Source organism: Entelurus aequoreus, linkage group LG16 (genome assembly GCF_033978785.1).
Source record: "Entelurus aequoreus isolate RoL-2023_Sb linkage group LG16, RoL_Eaeq_v1.1, whole genome shotgun sequence".
Taxonomy (NCBI): domain Eukaryota; kingdom Metazoa; phylum Chordata; class Actinopteri; order Syngnathiformes; family Syngnathidae; genus Entelurus; species Entelurus aequoreus.
Window position 1 is genome coordinate 49,047,330 of NC_084746.1, and position 25,979 is coordinate 49,073,308.

The following is a 25,979-nucleotide window of genomic DNA, read 5'->3' on the forward strand; positions in this document are numbered from 1 at the left end:
TCTAACATAATAGTGAGAGTCCAGTCCATAGTGGATCTAACATAATAGTGAGAGTCCAGTCCATAGTGGGGCCAATAGGAGACCATCCCGAGTGGAGACAGGTCAGCAGCGCAGGCGAGCGGTCCCACCGGGTCCCGACTTTGGATAGCCAGCACTTCATCCGTGGCCACCGAACCTGTGCCCCCCCCCCCCCCCCTCCACGAAGGAGAGAGGGGCAGAGCAGAAAAGAAGCGGCAGATCAACTGGTCTAAAAGGGGGGTCATTTAAAGGCTAGAGTATACAAATGAGTTTTAAGATGCTTCTACTGAGGTAGCATCTCTAACTGTTACCGGGAGGGCATTCCAGAGTACTGGAGCCCGAATAGAAAACGCTCTATAGCCCGCAGACTTTTTTTTGGCTCTGGGAATCACTAATAAATCTGTTGTCTGTTTTAAAGTATTAATGAAATCAACTTTATTATATTAATAAGTAGGGATGTCCGATAATGGCTTTTTGCCGATATCCGATATTCCTATATTGTCCAACTCTTAATTACCGATACCGATATATACAGTCGTGGAATTAACACATTATTATGCCTAATTTGGACAACCAGGTATGGTGAAGAAGAGGTCCTTTTTTTTAAAAATTAATTAAATAAAATAACATAAATAAATTAAAAACATTTTCTTGAATAAAAAAGAAAGTAAAACAATATAAAAACAGTGTCATCATGTGTGCTTACGGACTGTATCCCTTGCAGACTGTATTGATATATATTGATATATAATGTAGGAACCAGAATATTAATAACAGAAAGAAACAACCCTTAGGGAGGGAGTTTTTTTTGGGTTGGTGTACTAATTGGAAGTGTATCCTGTGTTTTTTATGTTGATTCAATAAAAAAAAAATAATTTTTTTTTAAAGCCGATACCAATAATAAAACAACCGATACCGATAATTTCCTATATTACATTTTAGAGCATTTACCGATATTATCGGACATATCTATTATTAAGTCATTTATTTAACTTTCCTTTTTTTTTAGATAAATGTACTTTTTTTTAAGTAATGATTTTTTGGATTTTTTTTATTGAACAAAAAACATACATTTATAATTCACACAAAAGTCAAGGCACTTTCAACATCAAGGAAAGAAAACACAAGCAAATAAAGTATGAAAAAAAAAAAAGGGCTACCTAAATCACTTTTGATTGATTGAGACTTTTATTAGTAGATTGCACAGTGCAGTACGTATTCCGTACAATTGACCACTAAATGGTAACACCCGAATAAGTTTTTCAACTTGTTTATGTAAGTCGGGGTCCACGTTAATCAATTCATGGTCATTCACTTTAAATGTTTTTAACAAGGATATCAATATAAGGGCTTTTGTACTCTTAATCATTCTCCAAGATTGTATTGATAATTGTAACCCATTAAGCCAATTAGAAAATATAGGCCTTACTTTCATAAATCAACATTTATGTAGAAAACATTTTTGCCTGGCTTTTTTTCAAAGTAATGATTTACACCGGAAGTGGGCCGCTCCTTACCCGGAAGTTTATTGTTGGTCGAAGGACAGGAAGTCACGTGACACTGATGAAGCAATAAATAGAACCGCAACTTCATCAACACCCTCTCTTCCTTGCTCTCGCTGAAGCACCACTGACGTCCTCTCCTCAATGGTAGAGGACTTACTTTCTTTGGTGAGCCATTCTTGCACGGTATTGACCCTCTTAATACTCAGGTATATTATTTACTGCTAGCCATTATATTGTTGTGGGGCGTTTAGTGTGTTCAATTGTTGGCTAGCTTCCTGCCTTGCTAGCCGACCTCGTGGTGCTAAGGCGTTGCCTAGCAGTCCTTCAACAATACCTGAGTTTAGAAGAAATAGTTTAAATGGCACATTAGTCCCCATATAAACTAGTTTGGAGTGTCCTAAATTACGCTAATTTGTGAATGGCGGGCTGGTACTTTTTTCCCCTGATAGAACTCGCTCCACCTGCTGCATGATATCGAGATGTCCGATAATGGCTTTTTTGCCGATATTGTCCAATTCTTAAATACCGATTCCGATATCAACCAATTCCGATAGTGATGGGTTGATGAGGCGTCATTAAGCGTTTCGACACATTGCAAAACTGTGTCGATACTGTCACTAAATACTGACATCTGCTGGACATTAAAAATCCCTACAGGCAACCTATGGACCGACTCAACTGACACTGATTTTATGACCTAGTATATGCAATAATATAAATCAAGTCATTGTATTTAATTTAGGATTATTTCATATCTTCATTTAAATAAAAATATATTTTAATCTTTTTGTAGATAGTTAATAAAAAATGTGAACATGTATCATAACATGGAAATCTAAGAACGTGTTGTGAATGAGGATACTTGTGGACTGGGATTTTTTTTAATTTATTTTTTACACATTTTTATTAATAAAACAGTTTTTCCAACGTATTCAATTTTAGAAACTTATATTAGAAGATTGCACAGTGAAGTACATATTCCGTACAATTGACCACTAAATGGTAACACCCGAATAAGTTTTTCAACTTGTTTAAGTCGGGGTCCACTTAAATTGATTCATGATACAGATATATACTATCATCATAATACAGTCATCACACAAGTTAATCATCAGAGTATATGCATTAAATTGGGCTTGGGGGTTAGGCTTGGTTGTTATCAACACTTCAGTCGTCTCTTCTTAGTTATTTCTCCGACTGTAGAAAAGACCCGCTCACAGGGCACAGAGGAGGCGGGAGTGCGACACAGTTCGCGTATCGGTCACGTGACCAAAACCGCTCATGATCGGTCACTAAAAGCGGTACGCGCACCGACACAGGGTATTGCTCTATGAGCTCGACGCATGCGCCGATGCATCGGTGTTGCCGGACCCATCACTAGATACCGATATATATATATATATATACACAGTCGTGGAATTAACACACTATTATGCCTAATTTTGTTGTGATGCCCCGCTGGATGCATTAAACAATGTAACAAGGTTTTCCAAAATAAATCAACTCAAGTTATGGAAAAAAATGCCAACATGGCACTGCCATGTTTATTATTGAAGTCACAAAGTGCATTCTTTTTTTTAACATGCCTCAAAACAGCAGCTTGGAATTTGGGACAAGCTCTCCCTGAGAGAGCATGAAGAGGTTGAGGTGGGCACGGTTGAATTTGGGGGTAGGGGGGTGTATATTGTAGCGTCCCGGAAGAGTTAGAAATGGATTCATGGATACGGTGTGAATGTTCTCCCGAAATGTTTGTCATTCTTGTTTGGTGTGGGTTCACAGTGTGGCGCATATTTGTAACGGTGTTAAAGTTGTTTATACGGTAACCCTCAGTGTGACCTGTATGACTGTTGACCAAGTATGCATGGATTTACTTATGTGTGTGTGTGAAAAGCTGTAGATATTATGTGACTGGGCCGGCACGCAAAGGCAGCGCCTTTAAAGTCTATTGGCGCTCTGTCCTTCTCCCTACGTCCGTGTACACAGTGGCATTTTCAAAAGTCATACATTTTACTTTCTGAAACCGATACAGATAATTTCCGATATTACATTTTAAAGCATTTTAAAGGCCGATATTATCGGACATCTCTACTTGTCAGTGATGCATTTATATTGAGGCCCCATTTTCACTAATCCGGCTAAGGTTATCCAGGGTAAATCCCACTGTCATTTAAGACCCCCGCCAGTTCAACGCGACCTAACACGCATGCGTGGAAAATGCGCACGTCATAGTCTGCTCCAGTGTTGCTTTGTGCGAGTTCTTCAATGTAACTTAGGCAAACTTTAATGATCCACAAGGGAAATTGTTCAACACAGTAGCTCAGTTACAATGATGGAAAGGACAATGCAGGTATAAATAGACTAATATAGTGATAAAAAAATCTAACATATATACATGTGTACAGTATATTATATATATATATACGTATATATATATATTGTGTGTGTATATATATATATATATTAGTATAACAATATCTAGTGTTGTGGTATTTCAATTAACTGGAATCCAGTGTGCTGTGGGGCCCTATTGTAGTGAATCACACCTGAACCATCATAAATTAATCAAATCTTTAATAAACACGTAAAAGTGCACAATGTGACAAAGAACATTTTACAATAATCAATATCGGGATCTCTATATCTGATCAGGCCACCTCACTATTTTGCCTTTACATTCATTGTCCGTTCGTTTTTGGTGACTTTATATACCGTATTTTTCAGACTAAGTCGCAGTTTTTTTCAGAGTTTGGCTGGGGGTGCGACATATGTTTTTTTCCCCTTTTTTATTATGCATTTTCGGCCGGTGCGACATATACTCCGAAAAATACGGTACTCTGGGCCTAGACGTTGAGTCCGCGACATACATGGCGGACTATAACTGATAGTCTGCTTTGCCAGTCCAAAAGCATTTGCCGTTTTTCCGTAGTCTTCCCTCGACGGCCAGGTAATACAAAGCACTACCTTTTTTTTTTTTTATCACATCCACGGGAGCTCGCGTTCTCGTTGTTTCTCCTTCGACAAATGGACAAGGTTTTTCGGTAAGTAGAATCACAGCTGACCCCGGACATTCGAAAGTTCTATTGCCGTCTAAAAAGTGTTGTATCTGAAATAGCTGCAATCGCTTTCTCTTAAGGTATTCGTGTGATTTCCACAAGCGTCTGTACAGACGGAAGGAGCACCACGGCATGTCTGGATGACTTGCCTTCATATTTCCAGTGGTTAGCTCCGAGTTACGAAACCGCTTTATTATGAAGCTGGCTGTGGCGCGTTCTTTCTGGCGTCACTTCCTCTCCGAACTCGGTTTGTAAACGATCAATGAGTCCATACAAAGCTAAGAGCGAAATACTTGGCGCACTTACCCGTGTAAAAAATTATCCAAGGAGGGGGACTTAAAACGATACTTTAGTGTGGCTGAAACAGGGCTTAGGCTAAATAATTATTCGTTTAAGGGGTTATCCGGCTTAGTGTAGACATAGCCTGAAGCGTATCAGTCAAACCTTCAATGATGAGTTGCATGTGAGTCCGTGTTTCACCTGAATCTGATGATTATTATTCACTGCACTGATTGGTTTGACGTCATGAACCCTTATAGTATCTGTTTAAATGAAGTTTTACTCGTTTTAATTTTTTTTGCCTCTTTTTTTTTTTTTTTTAGGTCTTGGGCCTTATAACGCGAGGTTTGGTACACAGGTGAGGTGCACTATTTATTGTAGTAGTTATAGACATAACCTAAACCCCTCCGTCATTAACGTGGTAACTTGCAGGCCTAAATTCACAAACTGTGCTAATATGGAGTAAATACCTTATGTGGAGAGGGTGCCTCATAGTCTGTAGTAACAATGTGATGGGTAATAATGTAGAAACAGTCCTATAACATTTTCGCCTGCTTTCTGCTCATTTGTCAGCTATTCTACAGTAGTCTATTTTGACTTTTTCATGGTGTAATGGGTGGATGAACTGACCTGAACAGACTGCAGTTAAATCAGATTCATATCTGATTTATATCCATACACAAGATGCTTGGGTTGAATTTGGAATTGGAATGTTCAAGTTGACATGTAAACATTTGATACTGGCCACATTTTTTTTTTTTTTTTGCATATTTAAAATAAAAATGTATCAAATCAAATATGGGCAAACATTGGAATTGACCTTCATTGTGAACAAGGCCTAAGGTGTGTGTAAAGAGAACCAAGAGTATTTGTCAGGTTGAAACACTTAAATCCAAGCCTGATTACCTTTGCCCAAAACTGTCCAGACTTGTTTTCTCACCAGCACAGTGGTAGTAATGATGTATTTATTGGAAAATTATACTTTAGTGACAGGACAAACAAGTCATTGCAGGAAGATAGCAAAAGGTGTTACTGTTATTTGGAAGTATCTCAGGGAAAATGTTGAATCTGTTTTTTTTATAGCTTGAATAATGCTTCATCTAATTTATTCCACTTGTCTTTTAGGTGACGGGCCGAAGATGCATCCTGCTCATCAAAACGGAGTAGATTTAAAGTTTAAATCTACTCCGTTTGGCCGCGTGCCTATCAATGAGTTGATAGATGAGGGAGCTCGTTTACACAGAGCAAACTACAATATCCAAGTGAGAAGAAACAGAGATGCATTAATGTGTCTCATTGATGCAACGTGTTATCTTGGAATGCAAGAACAGGCTTTTAGAGGGCATGACGAGACTGAGCAGTCTGCTAATAAGGGAAACTACAAGGAGTTAGTGGCCCTGATAGCGCGCTATGATGCCTTATTAGTGGAGCATATTGCAAAAGCTACTGTGTTCTCTGGCCTATCTAAAACCATCCAGAATGATTTGATTGCAGCTATTGCAGCGACAATTAAAGATGAGGTGAAGAAAGAGATGGATGCAGCTCCCTTTTACGGATGGCAAGTTGATGAAACGACAGACGTTAGCTGCCATGCCCAGCTGTCTGTTATTGTGCGTTATGTTGATGAAACTGGCACAATCCAGGAGCGCTTTTTGGGCTTTTTTGATGTTTCCAGTGGACGAGATGCCCAGTCCATTTTTGAAATGATGGAGTCAGAGATGTCCAATTTCGACTTTGCGGAGAAGCTCATAGCACAAACGTATGATGGTGCAGCAGTCATGGCCTCAGAACTTAATGGGCTACAAGCCAAGGTGCGAGCAGTTGCCCCCAGTGCCATATTTGTGCATTGCTACGCACATCGCCTCAATCTCATCCTCTGCCAAGGATTGAAAAACATCCCCAAGGCCAAGGTGTTCTTCGCCACTCTTGGTGGGTTCACATCCTTCTTCAGCAAGTCGACCAAACGAATGATGATGTTGGAAGAAACCAGGTGTTCCAGAATGCCCAAAAGTGCACCCACACGCTGGAACTTCACCTCTCGTCTCGTCAATACTGTGGCTGAAAACAGAGACCGCCTGATGGAGACATTCACTAACATCATAAATCACCCCTCTATGGATGATGAGTCTATAAGGATGGCAGATGGATTCAATGCAAAGTTAGAAGACTTTGAATTCATGTTTTTGCTTTTTACATTTGAGCAGATTTTTGCACACACAGATGTTGTGTTTGATATTTTGCAGAAGAAAGCAATGGATATTTCCTTCTGTAAAAACAGAGTTAATAGGCTCCTACAAACAATAGAGGAGCTGAGGTCAGAGCAGGTATTTGATAGGATTTTCAGTAAAACAACAGATGTGACAGAGGACCCGGCACATCACAGCAAAAGACGCAGACAAGGTAACGAGGACCCAAGAGAAGTTTACAAGCGACTTTACGACTCCATCCATGTAAGCGTTAAAAATCAGATTGAGCAGAGGTTTCAAAATCTTGAATGTATGAGGTTTATGGAGCTTCTAGATTTTGACCTATATGACTCCTACAAAAAAGAGTTTCCACAGGCAGCATTCACAAGTCTGAAAGATAACTATGGTCATTTATTCGATATGGTAAAACTGAAGTCAGAACTGCAGGTGTTTTACAATAACAAGGACCTCCAGGGCAGCGCTAGGTTGTGTGATTCACTGTGCGCAATGAAAACCAATGAACTGAGCGAAGCAATGCCTGAACTGTACAGACTAATGTGTCTCGTTGCCTCTATCGGGGCTACGTCTGCCGGGGTGGAGAGAAGTTTCTCTTGTCTGAAAAGACTGAAAACGTATGCAAGGAACACAATCGGACAAGATCGACTGAGGAGCTTGGCTATCATCGCACTTGAAAGAAGGATTCTAAAATCTCTTAGAGAGAATCCACAGTGGTATGAAAAGACCATAGACATCTTTGCAGCACAAACAAACAGGAGAATGGACTTTACTTTTAAGTAGGCCTAAATTATTTTTCTAGGCCTAGGCTATATTTCATTTTCTTTTGTACTTTTTTTTTTAATTGTTGAAGGGAAACAAAAAGCAGAGACAAGACCGTTTTTGCAATCAACGTTACAGTTTTTTTTAAATCTGGGGATGGATGGCTGAGTTGGACACGTTCTGGATCCACACGACCTGTGAGTATTCTCACTACTTTGCTCTCAAGAAATTGCAGTACAATCTGAATTACTTTTTGGATGAACTGGGTGTCTACCAGTGTTACACCACTAGTTCTCAGTAGTAATAACACTCCATTTCATGTCTCTCAGTAGATGAAGCCAGCTGCAACCCGTAGAGTGGAGTCGTGGAGAGAGCCCCTCGCCCCTCAGCTAAACCAGAGGTGGGTTGAAATCTCTACCAGTGTTATACCACTAGTTCTCAGTAGTAATAGCAGTGTTACACCACTAGTTCTCAGTAGTAATAACACAAAATTTCATGTCCTGTATTTCTCAGTAAATGAAGCCAGCACCAACCTGTGGAGTGGAGTCCAGGAGAGAGCATGCCGCCCCTCAGCTAAACCAGATGTGAGTTGAACTAATTAGATGTCTCTACCAGTGTTACACCACTAGTTCTCAGTAGTAATAACACTCCATTTCATGTCTCTCAGTAGATGAAGCCAGCTGCAACCCGTAGAGTGGAGTTGTGGAGAGAGCCCCTCGCCCCTCAGCTAAACCAGAGGTTTAAATTTTAAACCAAGTACAAAGTGTTTTGTTGTATACAAAATATCCATGTAACTAAACTTTAATGTCCATGCCTGTTGTAGTCAGCAGATGGCAGCATCATTTAATGAATGACAGGAGCGTAAATCCTGTTGCCCAGCTTTTTTCTTTTTTTTTACATTTTCTATCGCAGTCTTTATAGGGGAAAATACCTAGTTTTTCAATTATATAATTCCTTGAGTTCTAAATTGAGAAGTTGTCACTGAGAACATACAATTTTAAATTACAGTATTTCATTGTTCTTAGTGGTAAAGTAACATGTACTTCAGTTCTTACTATTCTGTGCAAATATAATAAACATCTGATTGTTGAAACCTGTGTGATTGATATTTTAAAAATGTAATTCCCAATAGCTTCCATGTACAGTATGTAGAGACAATTCTTAACCTTGTGCCAATAAAACATGCATAACTGATGCTTTGGTTTAAATGAGAAAAAATCATCCTTTGTGCAGTGAGGCATGTTTGAGTTGGTCTCAAAACCTTGGAAGTGAGTTGATCTGACATTCAAGTTAAATAACCGGCAACTGCAATATGCTACATCATCGACAGTATGGTGTTGAATGGTTTTGTCGAGCACCAGCCCTAAAATAAAATACAAACAGCTGGTTTTATAGCAAAGTGGTTACTTCCTTCAGATAAACAATCTGATTCCAATGCAAGAGCTGAACATGCCTTTACAAAGAATGTTCACTTGCGACAAAGTATCCATTATGGAAAAAAGATGTCTTGGAAAAACAAGACGTCTTAAGTGGTAACTTGCCTATTCGAAGTCTGCTTTGTCAAACATGTCTGTTTTGATTGGTTATTGTTCCATAACCAACATATACAGTGCATACTCCTCATGCAGTGTCATTTTTAGTGTGCTCCACTGAAGCACTTTTCAGTTCCTCTTAGGTCTCATCGGCTGTTTTGTCCTCCTGATGTGCTGGAGTCCACGTTGCTGAGGCTGATGTTGCCCTTATCCGCCCCTCGGTTCTTTTTGACTGTCTGGTCCATCGACGTTCCCTCAAAGAGACGGGCCATGAAGGCAAGGCCGTTCTTCTTGATGTAGGACTTGCCAGCAAATGTGTACAGGACGGGATTGGCACAGCTGCTGATGAAGGCCAGAGCTGACGTGATGGCACGACTTGTCTGGTAGATGTGCTCCAATCTGCGGGTTGACAGTGACGTCATCAAGGGTAAGAAATACAAGCATCAGTTTATTTTTATTACTCACGATTCTCGTATATCTGACCCGTGCTTGTACCACTCAGCGGCCACCTTCAATTGCAACAGAACTGTCAGCATATAGTCCCAAGAAAAGCGAAGGCGTCATTTATATTTGGCAAGACACTTATTACAAAAACATATCCGTTAGCTTTGTCAAAACAACTTAGACCAAATCTGGCCCCCGGCCCCCACTTTAGGCAACCCTGAGCCAGAGTAAACCCTACAGTCCAGACCTGAATCATGTTGATGACGTGGTACGGCAGCCAGAAGAGACAGAACATGACCACGATGGCCAGGATCAGGTTCTCGCTGCGCACTTTCCGGCGGAACCTGGTCTCTCGCAGGCGTTTCAGGATGAGGACATAGCTGGTTATGATGACGGCGTAGGGCAGGATGAAGCCCGCCACAGTCTCGAATGAGTATTGGAACCTGACCTACAAACAATAACAAACGCAAGTGATCTTAACATAATTGAATACTAAATTCTTTGTTTACATGATCACCATTTACATTAGTCACTGAAGACTGAACTTGTTTTCACACATTTTATGTTTACCAAAAGTTGTTTCAGTAAACGTTCTCACCTCCAAAGATATGCACCTGCTGATAGGCTACCTATAAATTGGTCAGTGAGTGTGAACACTTGTCTATCTGTATTGGCCCTGTGATGAGGTGGCGACTTGTCCAGGGTGTACTCCGTGCCATCCCGAGAGGGACAAGCGGTAGAAAATTGATGAACTAAAACTATTACTGTTAGCTTTGTCAAAGACTAAATTGTGTTTTATATTTGCCAAAACTTTAAAATGTTAACATTAGCTCAACAAGCCAATGTACACGTTATCAATTTGTTTTTAATGTATATAAAATATACGTTAAATTTGCAAGACTTCCAATTGTCATTGCCTATGTCAAAGACTAAACTGTGTTAAAAGTTCACAAACGTTTGTTAGCTTCATCAATTGTGTGTGAGACAATCATTGGTACTTTAACTTGAACTCAACACTTATGTTATTGTCTTAGTTTTTTAATTGCCTGTTTATTATTTATCACTGCCGGGACTTGAATCCAAATTTTGTACCGTACATGTACAATTACCTTCAGTGTTTTACCTTGGATGCATCAACTTTTTTTATGTGTTTGTAAAAATACATATCTTACTCTCTAAATGACGATTACTTCGATGTTTACAAGCATTTGTAGGTATAGATGTATTTTATTGTAATGAAATACATCTACGTCTCATCAAAGGTGCATCAATGTAGTAAAAATGTTTAAATAAATAAAGAAAACATGTACGTTAAGATTTGTCAAAGTGTCTTCACTGCTTACGTGTTGAATAATTGTTGACGACCTAATTGCGTAAGTATGCTGTGCCCACCGAAGTCTCATTTGTCCTGTTTTCAAAACATGTAATTAAGTTATTTGTTGTTGTTTTTTTTAAATAAATTGTCTTTACAGGTTATGAACCCTGCCTTCCGCCCGAATGCAGTTGAGATAGGCTCCAGCACCCCCCGCGACCCCAAAAGAGACAAGCTGTAAAAGATGGATGGATGGAAAACACATACTTCAGGTGAATAGAATCTCTAAGTTGTTTGATGTTTACAAAATGTACGATAACCGTAATAAATTGCCATGAAATGTCTTCAATGTAGTTTACATGGTTTTCCCTGACCTGACACCACTCCAGGCACCTTTTCTTTGAACTGTTTATGGCCGAGTGCGGCAGCTGTTTATGACCCCCCTCCCCTTAGGAGCAGCTGCGTAATGTAATGTAATCAGGAAATGCCCTAATAAAGGAGTGCGTTGGGACTGCCTTCAGAGCGTGGTGGGAGGCTGTAGCTGAGTGTGCAGCCCCAGACGTTTCTCCGCATGAGCTAAATTGAATCCTGTCTGTCTGATTCCTTGCTTCTTGTCTTGTCTAATAGACGTCATCAGTGTTTGAACCTGACAATATTGTCGAACAGTTTAAGAACATTTCTCAACGAGCTATTGCAAGGAATATAGGGATTTCACCATCTACAGTCCGTAATACCGTCAAAAGGCTCAGAGAATCTGGAGAAATCACTGCACGTAAGCGGAAACCAACATTGAATGCCCGTGACCTTCGATCCCTCAGGCAGTACTGTGTCAAAAAGCGACATCAGTGTGTAAAGGATATCACCACATGGGCTCAGGAACACTTCAGAAAAGCACTTCTCAGTAACTACAGTTTGTCGCTACATCTGTAAGTGCAAGTTAAAACTCTATGCAAAACGACAGCCATTTTTCAAGCCGCCGGCTTCGCTGGGCCTGAGCTCATCTAAGATGGACTGATGCAAAGTGGAAAAGTGGTCTGACGAGTCCACATTTCAAATTGTTTTTGGAAACTGTGGATGTCGTGTCCTCCGGACCAAAGAGGAAAATAACCATCCGGATTATTCTAGGCGCAAAGTGTAAAAGCCAGCATGTGTGATGGTATGGGGGTGTATTAGTGCCCAAGACATGGGTAACTTACACATCTGTGAAGGCACCATTAATGCTGAAAGGTACATACAGGTTTTGGAGCAACATATGTTGCCATCCAAGCAACGTCTTTTTCACGGACGCCCCTGCTTATTTCAGCAAGACAATGCCAAGCCACGTGTTACATCAACGTGACTTCATAGTAAAAGAGTGCGGGTACTAGACTGGCCTGCCTGTAGTCCAGACCTGTCTCCCATTGAAAATGCGTGGCGCATTATGAAGCGTAAATGACCACAACGGAGACCCCCGGACTGTTGAACAACTTAAGCTGTACATCAAGCAAGAATGGGAAAGAATTCCACCTGAAAAGCTTCAAAAATGTGTCTCCTCAGTTCCCACACGTTTACTGAGTGTTGTTAAAAGGACAGGCCATGTAACACAGTGGTGAACATGCCCCTGTGCCAACTTTTTTGCAATGTGTTGCTGCCATTAAATTGTGATGATTATTTGCAAAAAAAAATTAAGTTTCTCAGTTCAAACATTAAATATCTTGTCTTTGCAGTCTATTCAATTGAATATAAGTTGAAAAGGATTTGCAAATTATTGTATTCTGTTTTTATTAACGATTTCCACAAAGTGCCAACTTCACTGATTTTGGGTTTGGTACGACCATCTCTGCAGCAATCCAATCAGGCCTGTATGGTAGAGTGGCCAGACGTTTTGGAATAAGGCTGTGACATTACAAAATGTGGGAAAAAGTGAAGCGCTGTGACTAATTTCCGGATGCACTGTAGGCTCCAGCCGCCCATGATCCTGAGCAGTGCACTACACAGTACTTTGTACACTGCAAAAACTGAAATCTCAGTAAGATTAAATACCTCAAATAAGGGTGATATTTGCTTATTTTCTGTCTGATAAGATAATTCTTCTCATTAAGCAGATTTTATGTTAGAGTGTTTTACTTGTTTTAAGTGTTTTGCTCCTAAATGATCTCAGTAAGATATTACAGCTTGTTGCTGAGATTTGATGACCTATATTGAGTAAAACATGCTTGAAACTAGAATATCAACTGTTGCAAAGCTGTGTCATCAACACTCAAAAGTATAAAACTACTTTTTTAAAGTAATCATTTCTTATTTCAAGCATGAAAAAAAAATTTGATGCCGAGCGCATATCATTATGTCAAGATAATGGCACTAGCATTTACTTCATTTAAGAATATTTTTCAACATATTGAGCAAAAAGGTCTTTTTTTTTTTTTTTCTACCAAGAAAAGTGCACTTTTTATTAGTGAGAATATACTTATTTTAAGCTATTTTGGGTTCATTGAGGTTAACTAATTTTTTTACTTGTTTTGGAAAGTCTTGACAAGCCCAATTTTCTTGTTCTATTGGCAGATAATTTTGCTTAGTTCAAATAAAATACCCCTCATTTTTATATATTTTTTTCTTGTTTTTGAACACTGACTTTTTGCAGTGCAGTACTTGGTACACTGCAAAAGCTGAAATCTCAGTAAGATTAAATACCTCAAATAAGGGTGATATTTGCTTATTTTCTGTGATAAGATAATTCTTCTCATGTTAGAGTGTTTTACTTGTTTTAAGTGTTTTGGTCCTAAATGATCTCAGTAAGATATTACAGCTTGTTGCTGAGATTTGATGACCTATATTGAGTAAAACATGCTTGAAACTAGAATATCAACTGTTGCAAAGCTGTGTCATCAACACTCACAAGTATAAAACTACTTTTTTAAAGTCATCATTTCTTATTTCAAGCATGAAAAAAAAAATTGATGCCGAGCGCATATCATTATGTCAAGATAATGGCACTAGCATTTACTTCATTTAAGAATATTTTTCAACATATTGAGCAAAAAGGTCTTTTTTTTTTCTACCAAGAAAAGTGCACTTGTTATTAGTGAGAATATACTTATTTTAAGGTATTTTGGGTTCATTGAGGTTAACAAATTTTTTTACTTGTTTTGGAAAGTCTTGACAAGCCAAATTTTCTTGTTCTATTGGCAGATAATTTTGCTTAGTTCAAATAAAATACCCCTCATTTTTATATATTTTTTTCTTGTTTTTGAACACTGACTTTTTGCAGTGCAGTACTTTGTACACTGCAAAAGCTGAAATCTCAGTAAGATTAAATACCTCAAATAAGGGTGATATTTGCTTATTTTCTGCCTGATAAGATAATTCTTCTCATTAAGCAGATTTTATGTTAGAGTGTTTTACTTGTTTTAAGTGTTTTGCTCCTAAATGATCTCAGTAAGATATTACAGCTTGTTGCTGAGATTCTATGACCTATATTGAGTAAAACATGCTTGAAACTAGAATATCAACTGTTGCAAAGCTGTGTCATCAACACTCACAAGTATAAAACTACTTTTTTTAAAGTCATTTCTTATTTCAAGCATGAAAAAAAAAATCATAACTTTGACACAATTGTGTCTCATAATTAAAACGGATGACAGCCAAATGGACTTTGCTGTTTTATTTTCAATGAAACAAGAGAAAATACGTACTCATATAGTACAGTTATTAGTGAGAATATACTTATTTTAAGCTATTTTTGGGTTCATTGAGGTTAGCTAATTTTTACTTGTTTTTGAAAGTCTTGACAAGCCAAATTTTCTTGTTCTTTCGGCAGATAATTTTGCTTAGTTCAAATAAAATACCCCAAATTTTATTTTATTTTTTTCTTGTTTTTGAACACTGACTTTTTGCAGTGTAGTATAGGAAGAATGAATGGGTGGAGGTGATGATTGTGTTGCTTACGTAGGTCGGCAGTGTATGGTTGGGCGCGCACACCAGCCTGGTCTTATTCTTCTCGTCTTTGTCTTCCCGCACGTCTCTGAAGATCAACGAGGGCAGGGCGATGGCGGCCACCAGCAGCCACATTCCCAGTATGACGCGCCTTACCACCTTCCGACTGACCCTGGCCGACAACCTCTTGGGCAAGACCACCACCACCAGCCGGTGCACGCTCATCAGGGTGATGAGGAAGATGGAGGCGTACATGTTGACGTTGCACAGGTAGAAGAGGCCCTTGCACATGGCCGTGCCGAACACCCACGACTGCTTGGCCAGGTAGACGATGAAGAAGACCGTGAGCGCCATGAGGAAGCCGTCGGCGCACGCCAGGTTGAGGATGAGCAAGGTGGTGACGGAGCGGCGGCGAGCGCGGGCCAGGATGCTCCACACGATGAAGAGGTTGCCGGGCACGCCCAGCAGAAAGACCAGGCCCAGGATGAGTGCGCCCGCCGTGGTGGTGAAGTCGTTGCTCACTACGCTGTCGTCCTCCAGACTCGTGTCTCCGTCCGTCGAGCTCCTGAGGGTGCCGCTCATGTTGAACATGCTAGAACGAGAGGCATCCCGTCCAAGGTAAGGAGGACATCTTTAAAACTCACTATTTGCTTAACCCAGGGGTGTCAACCGTACGGCCCGCGAACAGGTTTTATCCGGCCCACGGGATGAGTTTACTAAGTATAAAAATGTACCTGAAATTTTGGAATGAAAGAAACTGCTGTTCTAAATGTGTCCACTAGATGTCACAATAGCAATTATTTGTATCTTTGTAGATGATGCTCCATATGTACAAAATAAACCACATGTTAGCACGTCATTTAAGGAAAATGATCAAACTACGTAAATAACATCCTGTAATTTGATTTTAATATTAATTTTTTATCTTGATAGATTTCAAATGAACACCAATGAGTTGACTGATGAACATTATCACATAATTTATTCAGAAAATTTTAAATAACGACAAAGATAGAATGCTATTAACCGCAAAATGTAAGTGTAAAAAAAAACAACATGATTTGTACAGTGCAAAAACTGAAATCTAAGCAAGATTAAATATCTCAAATAAGGATGATATTTGCTTATTTTCTGTCTGATAAGATAATTCTTCTCACTAAGCAGATTTTATGTTAGAGTGTTTTACTTGTTTTAAGGGTTTTGATCCTAAATGATCTCAGTAAGATATTACAGCTTGTTGCTGAGATGTTATGACCTATATTGAGTAAAACATGCTTGAAACTAGAATATCAACTGTTGCAAAGCTGTGTCATCAACACTCACAAGTATAAAACTACTTTTTTAAAGTAATCATTTCTTACATCAAGCATGAAAAAAAAAATCATGATGTCGTCAAGATAATGGCACTAGCATTTACTTAATTTAAGAATATTGGTCAACATATTGAGCAAAAATGTCTTTTTTTTTTTTTCTACCAAGAAAAGTGCACTTGTTATTAGTGAGAATATACTTATTTTAAGGTATTTTTGGGTTCATTGAGTTTAGCTAATTTCACTTGTTTTGGAAAGTCTTGACAAGCCAAATTTTCTTGTTCTATTGGCAGATAGTTTTGCTTAGTTCAAATAAAATAACCCTAATTTTTGTATTTTTTTCATCTTCTTTTTGAACACTGACTTTTTGCAGTGTACATGTTCAGAATGTGCTTGTTCTATTTTTAAACAAAGAAAACAATCTGAAGTTGTCTTTATTTTTAAGTTATCGTGCCGTGATTTTACCAGTCCGGCCCACTTTGGAGTAGGTTTTTCTCCATGTGGCCCCCCATCTAAAATGAGTTTGACACCCCTGGCTTAACCTATTCACTCTGTATTATCAAGTTCCTCCAGGGTTTTTTTTGTTTTTGTCATTGTTACCGGTTAAAATGCTTGAATTTTGTGGCAGTTTTTTCAGAAAGTTGCAGTAAAAGTTGACTTTCACTGAATTCTAGCTATATATATATATTTTTTTTTTAAATTTTTTATTATACATATAAATAAAATAAATACTTGTATTTCAGTGTTCCGGAGGCTATCCAGTAGATGGCAGTATTGTCCTGTTTAAGAGTGTCACAACATTGCTGTTTACGGCAGACGAACTGCTTTAAGGTTGACGAAAACGTGACTGCTGTTGTTGTGTGTTGTTACCGCGCTGGGAGGACGTTAATGAAACTGCCTAACAATAAACCCACATAAGAAACCAAGAACTCGCCCTCCATCATTTTACAGTTATAACGTGATTGGGCAGGCACGCTGTTTATATCGTGAGAAAGCGGACGTGAAAACAGACTGTCGCCGCTGTCCCCACTCAGGTCCGCATTGAGCTGGAGGGGGCGTGGCCTCCAGCTCTGGCCAAAATTCAGGGAGTTTATCGGGAGAAAAATTCTTCCGGGAGGTTATCGGGAGAGGCGCTGAATTCCGGGAGTCTCCCGGTAAAACCGGGAGGGTTGGCAAGTATGGGGTTACTTGCCAACCCTCCCGGTTTTCAGCCGGAGCTGGAGGGGGTGTGGCCTCCAGCTCCGGCTGAATACCCCCCCCCCACCCCCAGCTCAATGCGGACCTGAGTGGGGACAGCCTGTTCTCACGTCCGCTTTCCCACAATATAAACAGCTTGCTTGCCCAATGACGTCGTAACATCTACGGCTTTTAGAGAGTAGAGTGCACAACTGCGCACACAACAAGGAGACGAAGCGGAAGAACGAGGAAGTTACAGACACGGCGACGCCGTCGACGAGCAAGATGAAGAAATACGCTTGCAAGTTCCAAAACGAATGGAAACAAGAATTTCAGTTCATCCAGGACAGTTCGAAGGGGAAAGGGTATGTAATTATGTTGCCTGTACATTTTGTAGAACAGACTTCTCCATTGAACACGCTGGCCGAAATTATATACTCAGACGGAGAAGTTAAACAGGACAATGCTGCCATCTACTGGATAGCCTCCGGAACACTGAAATTCAAGTATTTATTGTATTTATATGTATAATAAATATATATACATAGCTAGAATTCACTGAAAGTCAAGTATTTCATACATATATATATATATATGAAATACTTGAGTTGGTGAATTCTAGCTGTAAATATACTCTCCTCTTAACCACGCCCTTAACCACAACGCCCCCCCCCCCCCACACCCCACCTCCCGATATCGGAGGTGTCACGCCAAATTTCTTCCCCCTACAAAAACCTTCCCCCCCCCTCATTTACTTCCGTGGTCATGTTTCCTCTTACGTCATTGACAGCGATCGATAGCACTTCGGCTTTGACTGCCCGTCGCTGGAAGGATACTTCGTCTTTGACAGCTGCTGGACTCTGAAGAAATCGATTGTTTTTTTTTTGTACAGGCGAGAAACAGGACAGTCGCGTGCCGGTTAAGGACCCCCGGCAACTTTGTGATTTTATTGGACGCAGCCCCGGAAGGTTTTTGTAGGGGGAAGAAATTTGGCGTGACAGCACCGAGCATTAAAATCCGCGATTTTCAAACACACACATTTTGCCAAAAATGCTAGCATAAAACATAAGCACGCTTACGTTAACATGCTAATGGAAGCTAAAAAGCTAGCATAAAAAAATCAGCATGCCAACATTAGCATCCAAATATAAAAGATGTTAGCATACTTCCAAGATGGCGCCAAGCATCAAAATGATCTAAAAAGCTAGCAGAAATAGTTAGCATATCACAAACCATGATTTTTAGGTTTAAACCTAAAATGTTAGCATGACATTAGCATAAAACGTTACCATAAATTGTTAACATGCTAACGTTACCAGGCTTACCATGAATTGATTACGTACCCCCGGCAACTTTGTGATTTTATTGGACGCAGCCCCGGAAGTAAATGGGGGAGAGGAGGTTTTTGTAGGGGGAAGAAATTTGGCGTGACAGAGGTCTCAAGGTTGGCAAGTATGGGTTAGCCATCCTAGCTAGGCCGGCTAACACTTTCCGATCGACTCCCCGGCCAATCTTCCGTGGCGGGCGACGAGTTTTGGACCAAATTGATTTTATTGGCGTGTTGTCACTGAGCTGGTGATTTCTGCGGGACCCACGGTGGATGTATCTTCGGTTAGGCTGGTATGGCTATGTCTGGATGGAGGTGAAGCGTCACTGGCTGGGGACGAAACAGCCCAGAACGGAGTCGCAGGAGGTCGGCAGCAGAATATTGGAGGAGAGCATGTCACCGGAGAGTGGACGTGGGTCAAAAGAATCCACATCAGCGGGATCCAAACATTCGATCCGGTCATCCACATTGTGGCGGCAAACGAGAAGTGGCGTCTTTCGCCAAAACCCCGGTGATCAGCAGGTGAGGAATTTCTCAGATTACCATGACAAGGCGATCGGTTAAAAGTGCAGTAAAAGTGAGCATGTGCCAGTGCCTATTGAGTCGAAAAAGGAACCTCAAAAGCACTGAAAAGAACTTAATGCAAAAGATAAAGCCGATGAGTAGCGGCAGCAGCACGCGCCAGCCTTCACTCAACCGGAACCGGAAGTTCCGGTTGAGTGATAAGATCATTCTTTTCACTAAGCAGATGTTATGTTTGAGTTTGAGTTTATTTGGAACATGCAAGCATACAACATGATACATCACAATTTCCAGTTCCTCTTTTCAACATGTTCGAAAAGGAGTAGGAAGAAGCCGAGCTTATTTAATCCCACCCCTTTTCTTTTACATAACAGTTGCTAAAACTTTTGTTCACTTCCTGTTCTCAATTTAGTCACAATATACTCCATAAGTAATCACAATAAAAATAAATAATAATTGGTGAAGTAAGTTACATTTCCTATGATGAGATAAGTAAGATTATTTTGAGAGTGAAAGAATGGATGAATTAAATAAATTCAGTATTCTTCTTCTTTGTACTTTGTAAACACTTTAAGTTTGAAGAGTTTCTTGAAGTGGATCATATTAGTACATTGTTTGATTGCTTTGCTTCATCCATTCCATCATTTAATGTCACATACTGATATACTGAAGGTCTTAAGTGTTGTACGTGCGTACAAATGTTTTAAATTACATTTCTCTCTAAGATTATATTTCTCCTCTTTTTTTTGAGAATAATTGTTGTATATTCTTGGGTAGCAGGTTATAGTTTGCTTAGTATGTTAGTGTTTTACTTGTTTTAAGGGTTTTGGTCCTAAATGATCTCAGTAAGATATTACAGCTTGTTGCTGAGATTTGATGAGCTATATTGAGTAAAACATGCTTGAAACTAGAATATCAACTGTTGCAAAGCTGTGTCATCAACACTCACAAGTATAAAACTACTTTTTTAAAGTAATTTCTTATTTCAAGCATGAAAAAAAAATCATGATTTTGACATAATTGTGTCTCATATTAAAACAGATGACAGCCAAATGGACTTTGCTGTTTTATTTTCAATGAAACAACAGAAAATACGTACTCATATAGTAGTACAGTTATTAGTGAGAATATACTTATTTTAAGGTATTTTTGGGTTCATTGAGGTTAGCTAATTTTACTTGTTTTGGAAAGTCTTGACAAGCCAAATTTTCTTGTTTTATTGGCAGATAATTTTGCTTAGTTCAAATAAAATACCCCTAATTTTTTTTTTTTTTTTCCTTGTTTTTGAACACTGGCTTTTTGCAGTGTAGGGACTAGGGTTGTCCCTATACCAATATTTTGGTACCGGTACCAAAATGTATTTAGATACTTTTCGATACTTTTCTAAATAAAGGTGACCACAAAAAATGGCATTATAGGCTTTTGTTTGACCAAAAATTAAACATATGTTTCTTATTGCAATTTTGTCCTTAAATAAAATAGTGAACATACGAGACGGTATTTTTTACAGGCGGTATAGTACCGGATATGATTCATTAGTATCGTGGTACTATACTAGTACAGATAGACCGTACAACCCTAGTAGGGACTGATAATAAGGTCATATTGATTGATTGATTGAGACTTTTATTAGTAGGTTGCACAGTGAAGTACATATTCCGTACAATTGACCACTAAATGGTAACACCCGAATAAGTTTTTCAACTTGTTTAAGTCGGGGTCCACTTAAATTGATTCATGATACAGATATATACTATCATATATATACTATCATCATAATACAGTCATCACACAAGATAATCACATTGAATTATTTACATTATTTACAATCAGGGGTGTGGAGGGGGGGGGGGGGGGTATGGACATCAAGTAGTGGACATAGAGAGAGAGAGAGAGAGAGAGAGAGAGAGAGATCAGAAGGCATAAGAAAAAGTATCTGCATTTGATTGTTTACATTTGATTATTAGCAATCCGGGGAGGGTGTTAGTTTAGGGTTGTAGCTGCCTGGAGGTGAACTTTTATTGCGGTTTTGAAGGAGGATAGAGATGCCCTTTCTTTTATACCTGTTGGGAGCGCATTCCACATTGATGTGGCATAGAAAGAGAATGAGTTAAGACCTTTGTTAGTTCGGAATCTGGGTTTAACGTGGTTAGTGGAGCTCCCCCTGGTGTTGTGGTTATGGCGGTCATTTACGTTAAGGAAGTAGTTTGACATGTACTTCGGTATCAGGGAGGTGTAGCGGATTTTATAGACTAGACTAGTACAGTACAGTGGATACTATTAATTGGAACACGATCTGCTGTAGGAAGGTTTTTACCTTTTAATTTGTTGGTATTTGGATTCATTTACCCCATTAAAGATGAGTATAAAATGTAGACCATGCTGATCCAAATGAAGGCCTTTTGTTCCCATTGCACGGGTTCTCAAACATAGTTTGTCTGGTTGGAAATTCATTTAGAAAAAGGTACACTGCAAAAAGTCAGTGTTCAAAAACAAGGAAAAAAATCATACAAATGAGGGGTATTTTATTTGAACTAAGCAAAATTGTCTGCCAGTAGAACAAGAACATTTGGCTTGTCAAGACTTTCCAAAACAAGTAAAATTAGCTAACCTCAATGAACCCCAAAATACCTTAAAATAAGTATATTCTCACTAATAACAACTGTACTACTATATGAGTACTTATTTTCTATTGTTTCATTGAATATAAAACAGCAAAGTCCATTTGGCTGTCATCTGTTTTAATTATGAGACACAATTGTTTAAATGTCATGATTTTTTTTTCATGCTTTAAATAAATTATTACTTTAAAAAAGTAGTTTTATACTTGTGAGTGTTGATGACACAGCTTTGCAACACTTGATATTCTAGTTTCAAGCATGTTTTACTCAATATAGGTCATCAAATCTCAGCAACAAGCTGTAATATCTTACTGGGATCATTTAGGACCAAAACCCTTAAAACAAGTAAAACACTCTAACATAAAATCTGCTTAGAGAAGAATGATCTTAGACAGAAAATAAGCAAATATCACCCTTATTTGCGATATTTAATCTTACTGAGATTTCAGTTTTTGCAGCGTAACGACACTATAGCAAACTGTTCCACCGATAAAGGTGCACAAACTGCCTGACGCTGCTGCGCAAATATTCCCACAGAGCCTGCAGCTCAGCGTGCTAGAACACGTCTCAGCAGCACTACCCGTTTGTCTTTCAATTCAACGAGGACGACTCTGCACAACCTGAACAAGTCGGTGCTATAAAACTGAATCGTTGCCTTAGAGCAGTGTTTTTTAACCACTGTGCCGCGGCACACTAGTGTGCCGTGAGATACAGTCTGGTGTGCCGTGGGAGATTATATTTATATATTTTTTGCAAACCATTAATTATAGTCTGCAAATGATGTGTTGTTGTTGAGTGTCCGTGCAGAGTAACCGTGTAATACTCTTCCATATCAGTAGGTGGCAGCCGGTAGCTAATTGCTTTGTAGATGTCGGAAACAGCGGGAGACAGCATGCAGGTAAAAAGGTGTCTAATGCTTAAACCAAAAATAAACAAAAAGTGAGTGCCTCTAAGAAAAGACATTGAAGCTGAGGGAAGGCTATGCAGAACGAAACTACAACTGAACTGGTTACAAAGTAAACAAAAACAGAATGCTGGACGACAGCAAAAACTTACTGTGGAGCAAAAAACGGCGTCCACAAAGTACGTCCGAACATGACATGACAATCAACAATGTCCCCACAAAGAAGGATAAAAACAACTGAAATATTCTTGATTGCTAAAACAAAGTAGATGCGGGGAATATCACTCAAAGGAAGACTTGAAAACTGCTACAGGAAAATGCCAAAAAAAGAGAAAAAGCCACCAAAATAGGAGCGCAAGACCAGAACTAAAACACTACACGCAGGAAAACAGCAAAAAAAAGTCCAAATAATGCTTAAACCAAAAATAAACAAAAGGTGAGTGCCCCTAAGAAAAGGCATTGAAGCTTAGGGAAGGCTATGCCGAACGAAACTAAAACTGAACTGGCTACTAAGTAAACAAAAACAGGATGCTGGACGACAGCAAAGACTTACTGTGGAGCAAAGACGGCGTCCACAAAGTACATCCCAACATGACATGACAAACAACAATGTCCCCACAAAGAAGGATGAAAACAATTGAAATATTCTTGTTTGCTAAAACAAAGCAGGTGCGGGGAATAGCGGTCAAGGAAGACATGAAACTGCTACAGGAAAATACCAACAAAACAGGATAAGTCACCAAAATAGGAGCGCAAGACAAGAACTAAAACACTACACACAGGAAAACAGCAAAAAAAAGTCCAAATAAGTCAGGGTGTGATGTGACAGGTGGTGACAGTACACCTACTTTGAGACAAGAGCTATAGTGATGCATGCTTTAAAGTCATATCCAACGATTGCGACAACGACTTTTTACTGTCAACTGAGTTTCGTTTTTTAAGGATTTCTGCGCCATCTTGGAAGTATGCTAACATCTTTTATATTTGGATGCTAATGTTGGCATGCTGATTTTTTTGTGCTAGCTTTTTAGCTTCCGTTAGCATGTTAACGTAAGCGTGCTTATGTTTTATGCTAGCATTTTTGGCAAAATGTGTGTGTTTGAAAATCGTGGATTTTAATGCTCGGTGCTGTCACGCCAAATTTCTTCCCCCTACAAAAACCTTCCGGGCTGCGTCCAATAAAATCACAAAGTAAAAACAATCGATTTCTTCAGATTCCAGCAGCTATCAAAGACGAAGTATCAATGACGTAAGAGGAAACATGACCACGGAAATAAATGGGGGGGGGGGGGGGGGAGGTTTTTGTAGGGGGAAGAAATTTGGCGTGACCGTGCCATCTTGGAAGTGCGCTTACGTCGCTTATATTAGCATGCTAATGTTAACATGCTACTGTTTAATGCTAGTTTTTTTAGCTTCCGTTAGCATGTTAACGTAAGCATGCTTATGTTTTATGCTAGCATTTTTAGCAAAATTTGTATGTTTTAAAAATCGTGGATTTTGATGCTCTGTGCCATCTTGGAAGTACGCTTACGTCGCTTATATTAGCATGCTAATATTAACATGCTAATGTTCAATGCTAGCATTTTTAGCTCATTTTGTATGTTCATACCTAAAAAAATCATGGTTTTGGATACTTAAATATTCGAAGTATGCCAGCTTCGATCGGTTCAGGGCACAGATAGCAGGCCTCATCAAAAATTCTGCGGGGAATTTTCTAGTTGTCAACTATTATGCAAAAGCTAAGATATGGATGTTTTTTTCAGGATAGCTTAGCATATAGCATGTTAATATTCTAAAACGTTTTAGCCCACGGCTTGACTTTTTTAAATTATTGCACCTCAGGATATCCTGGAAAAAATAAAATAAAATAAATAATAACAATAAAATAAAATAAAAATAAAAATATATATTTATATATATATGTATATATATATTATATATATATGTGTATATATATATATGTATATATATATATGTATGTATATATGTATATATTATATATATATATGTATATGTATATATTATATATATATATGTATATATTATATATAAGTATATATATGCATATATATATATAGTACATGGACACACCTCTCATTCAATGGGTTTTCTTTATTTTCATGACTATGTACATTGTAGATTGTCACTGAAGGCATCAAAACTATGAATGAACACATGTGGCGTTATGTACTTAACAAAAAAAAGGTGAAATGACTGAAAACATGTTTTATATTTTAGTTTCTTCAAAATAGCCACCCTTTGCTCTGATTACTGCTTTGCACACTCTTGGCATTCTCTCGATGAGCTTCAAGAGGTACCTGAAAGGGTTTTCACTTCACAGGTGTCATAGTTTTGATGCCTTCAGTGACAATCTACGAGGTAAATAGTCATGAAAATAAAGAAAATACATTGAAATGAGAAGGTGAGCTAAGATGTTTTATTCAGATAGCTTACGTTTGCCTACATTGGATTGCTTTTTTCGTCTTTAATGAATTAAATGCATGTGTGTGTCAGTTCTGTTTGGACAGCCTTGCACAAATTTGTACGCTTATAAATAAACGACAAAACAACAAATATCGCAAAATACTTCTCTAAAGAAAATCACCCCATTAATAGTTAGATAAATAATACAATAAGCCATAGTTTCGGGTTTAAAAGAAACCAATTAAAGACAGTTAATCTGTGGATCTTTTTTTTTTTTCAAAAAATGAGGGGTCACTGACCTTGACAGGATGTAATGTATGTCAAATTAAAACTATTCCTCGCCTCCTCGCTTGCTGCTCCGTGTTCCGCCTGCTCCCTTGTGGGACGCCGTCTGTTGGGTCAGTCCATCATAAAGTGAATCACATCCTGCCCCCACAAGCTGCAACACGCAGCTCACACACAACGCAGAGGCGTGCATTGCTTTCCCTATACTTCATGACTTTCGTTATTATACCAATGTGCAAAAATCACCCGGGAGGTAACGCCCTCACTTTATCTGCTCCAAACAGTGTCAGAATGGGTCACATACATGAAGGTTAACTGCATGGACATACAGTCAGGAGACCTCAGCATCCCCCCCTGCTGACCAATACAGCACATGTCCACTCAAGTCAAGA

At 38.9% G+C, this 25,979-nt stretch overlaps 2 protein-coding genes across 6 annotated transcripts; one reads left to right on the forward strand and one right to left on the reverse strand.

Moving 5' to 3' along the window:
• Positions 1-1,579: 1,579 nt before the first annotated feature.
• Positions 1,580-9,234, forward strand: LOC133631121 (zinc finger MYM-type protein 1-like). Of its 5 annotated transcripts, none has more exons than XM_062023187.1 (6): positions 1,580-1,688; positions 5,179-5,213; positions 5,981-8,015; positions 8,151-8,218; positions 8,332-8,402; positions 8,486-9,234. In XM_062023187.1, the coding sequence occupies exon 3, from the start codon at positions 5,995-5,997 to the stop codon at positions 7,837-7,839; it is 1,845 nt and encodes a 614-aa protein (XP_061879171.1). In that variant the 5' UTR covers positions 1,580-1,688; positions 5,179-5,213; positions 5,981-5,994; the 3' UTR covers positions 7,840-8,015; positions 8,151-8,218; positions 8,332-8,402; positions 8,486-9,234. The 5 variants fall into 5 exon arrangements, with proteins under 5 accessions (XP_061879171.1, XP_061879167.1, XP_061879170.1 ...); XM_062023183.1 differs by having other exon boundaries at positions 8,148-8,218; positions 8,486-9,231; XM_062023185.1 differs by having other exon boundaries at positions 1,635-1,706; positions 8,148-8,218; positions 8,486-9,231.
• LOC133631122 (leukotriene B4 receptor 1-like) lies at positions 8,675-25,767 on the reverse strand. Its single transcript, XM_062023189.1, has 5 exons — positions 25,602-25,767; positions 15,031-15,610; positions 10,042-10,242; positions 9,816-9,859; positions 8,675-9,749 (listed from the first exon to the last, which is right to left on the reverse strand). Exons 2-5 carry the CDS (start codon positions 15,607-15,609, stop codon positions 9,497-9,499), a joined length of 1,077 nt encoding a protein of 358 aa, XP_061879173.1. The 5' UTR covers position 15,610; positions 25,602-25,767; the 3' UTR covers positions 8,675-9,496.
• Between the last annotated feature and the right edge of the window lie 212 nt (positions 25,768-25,979).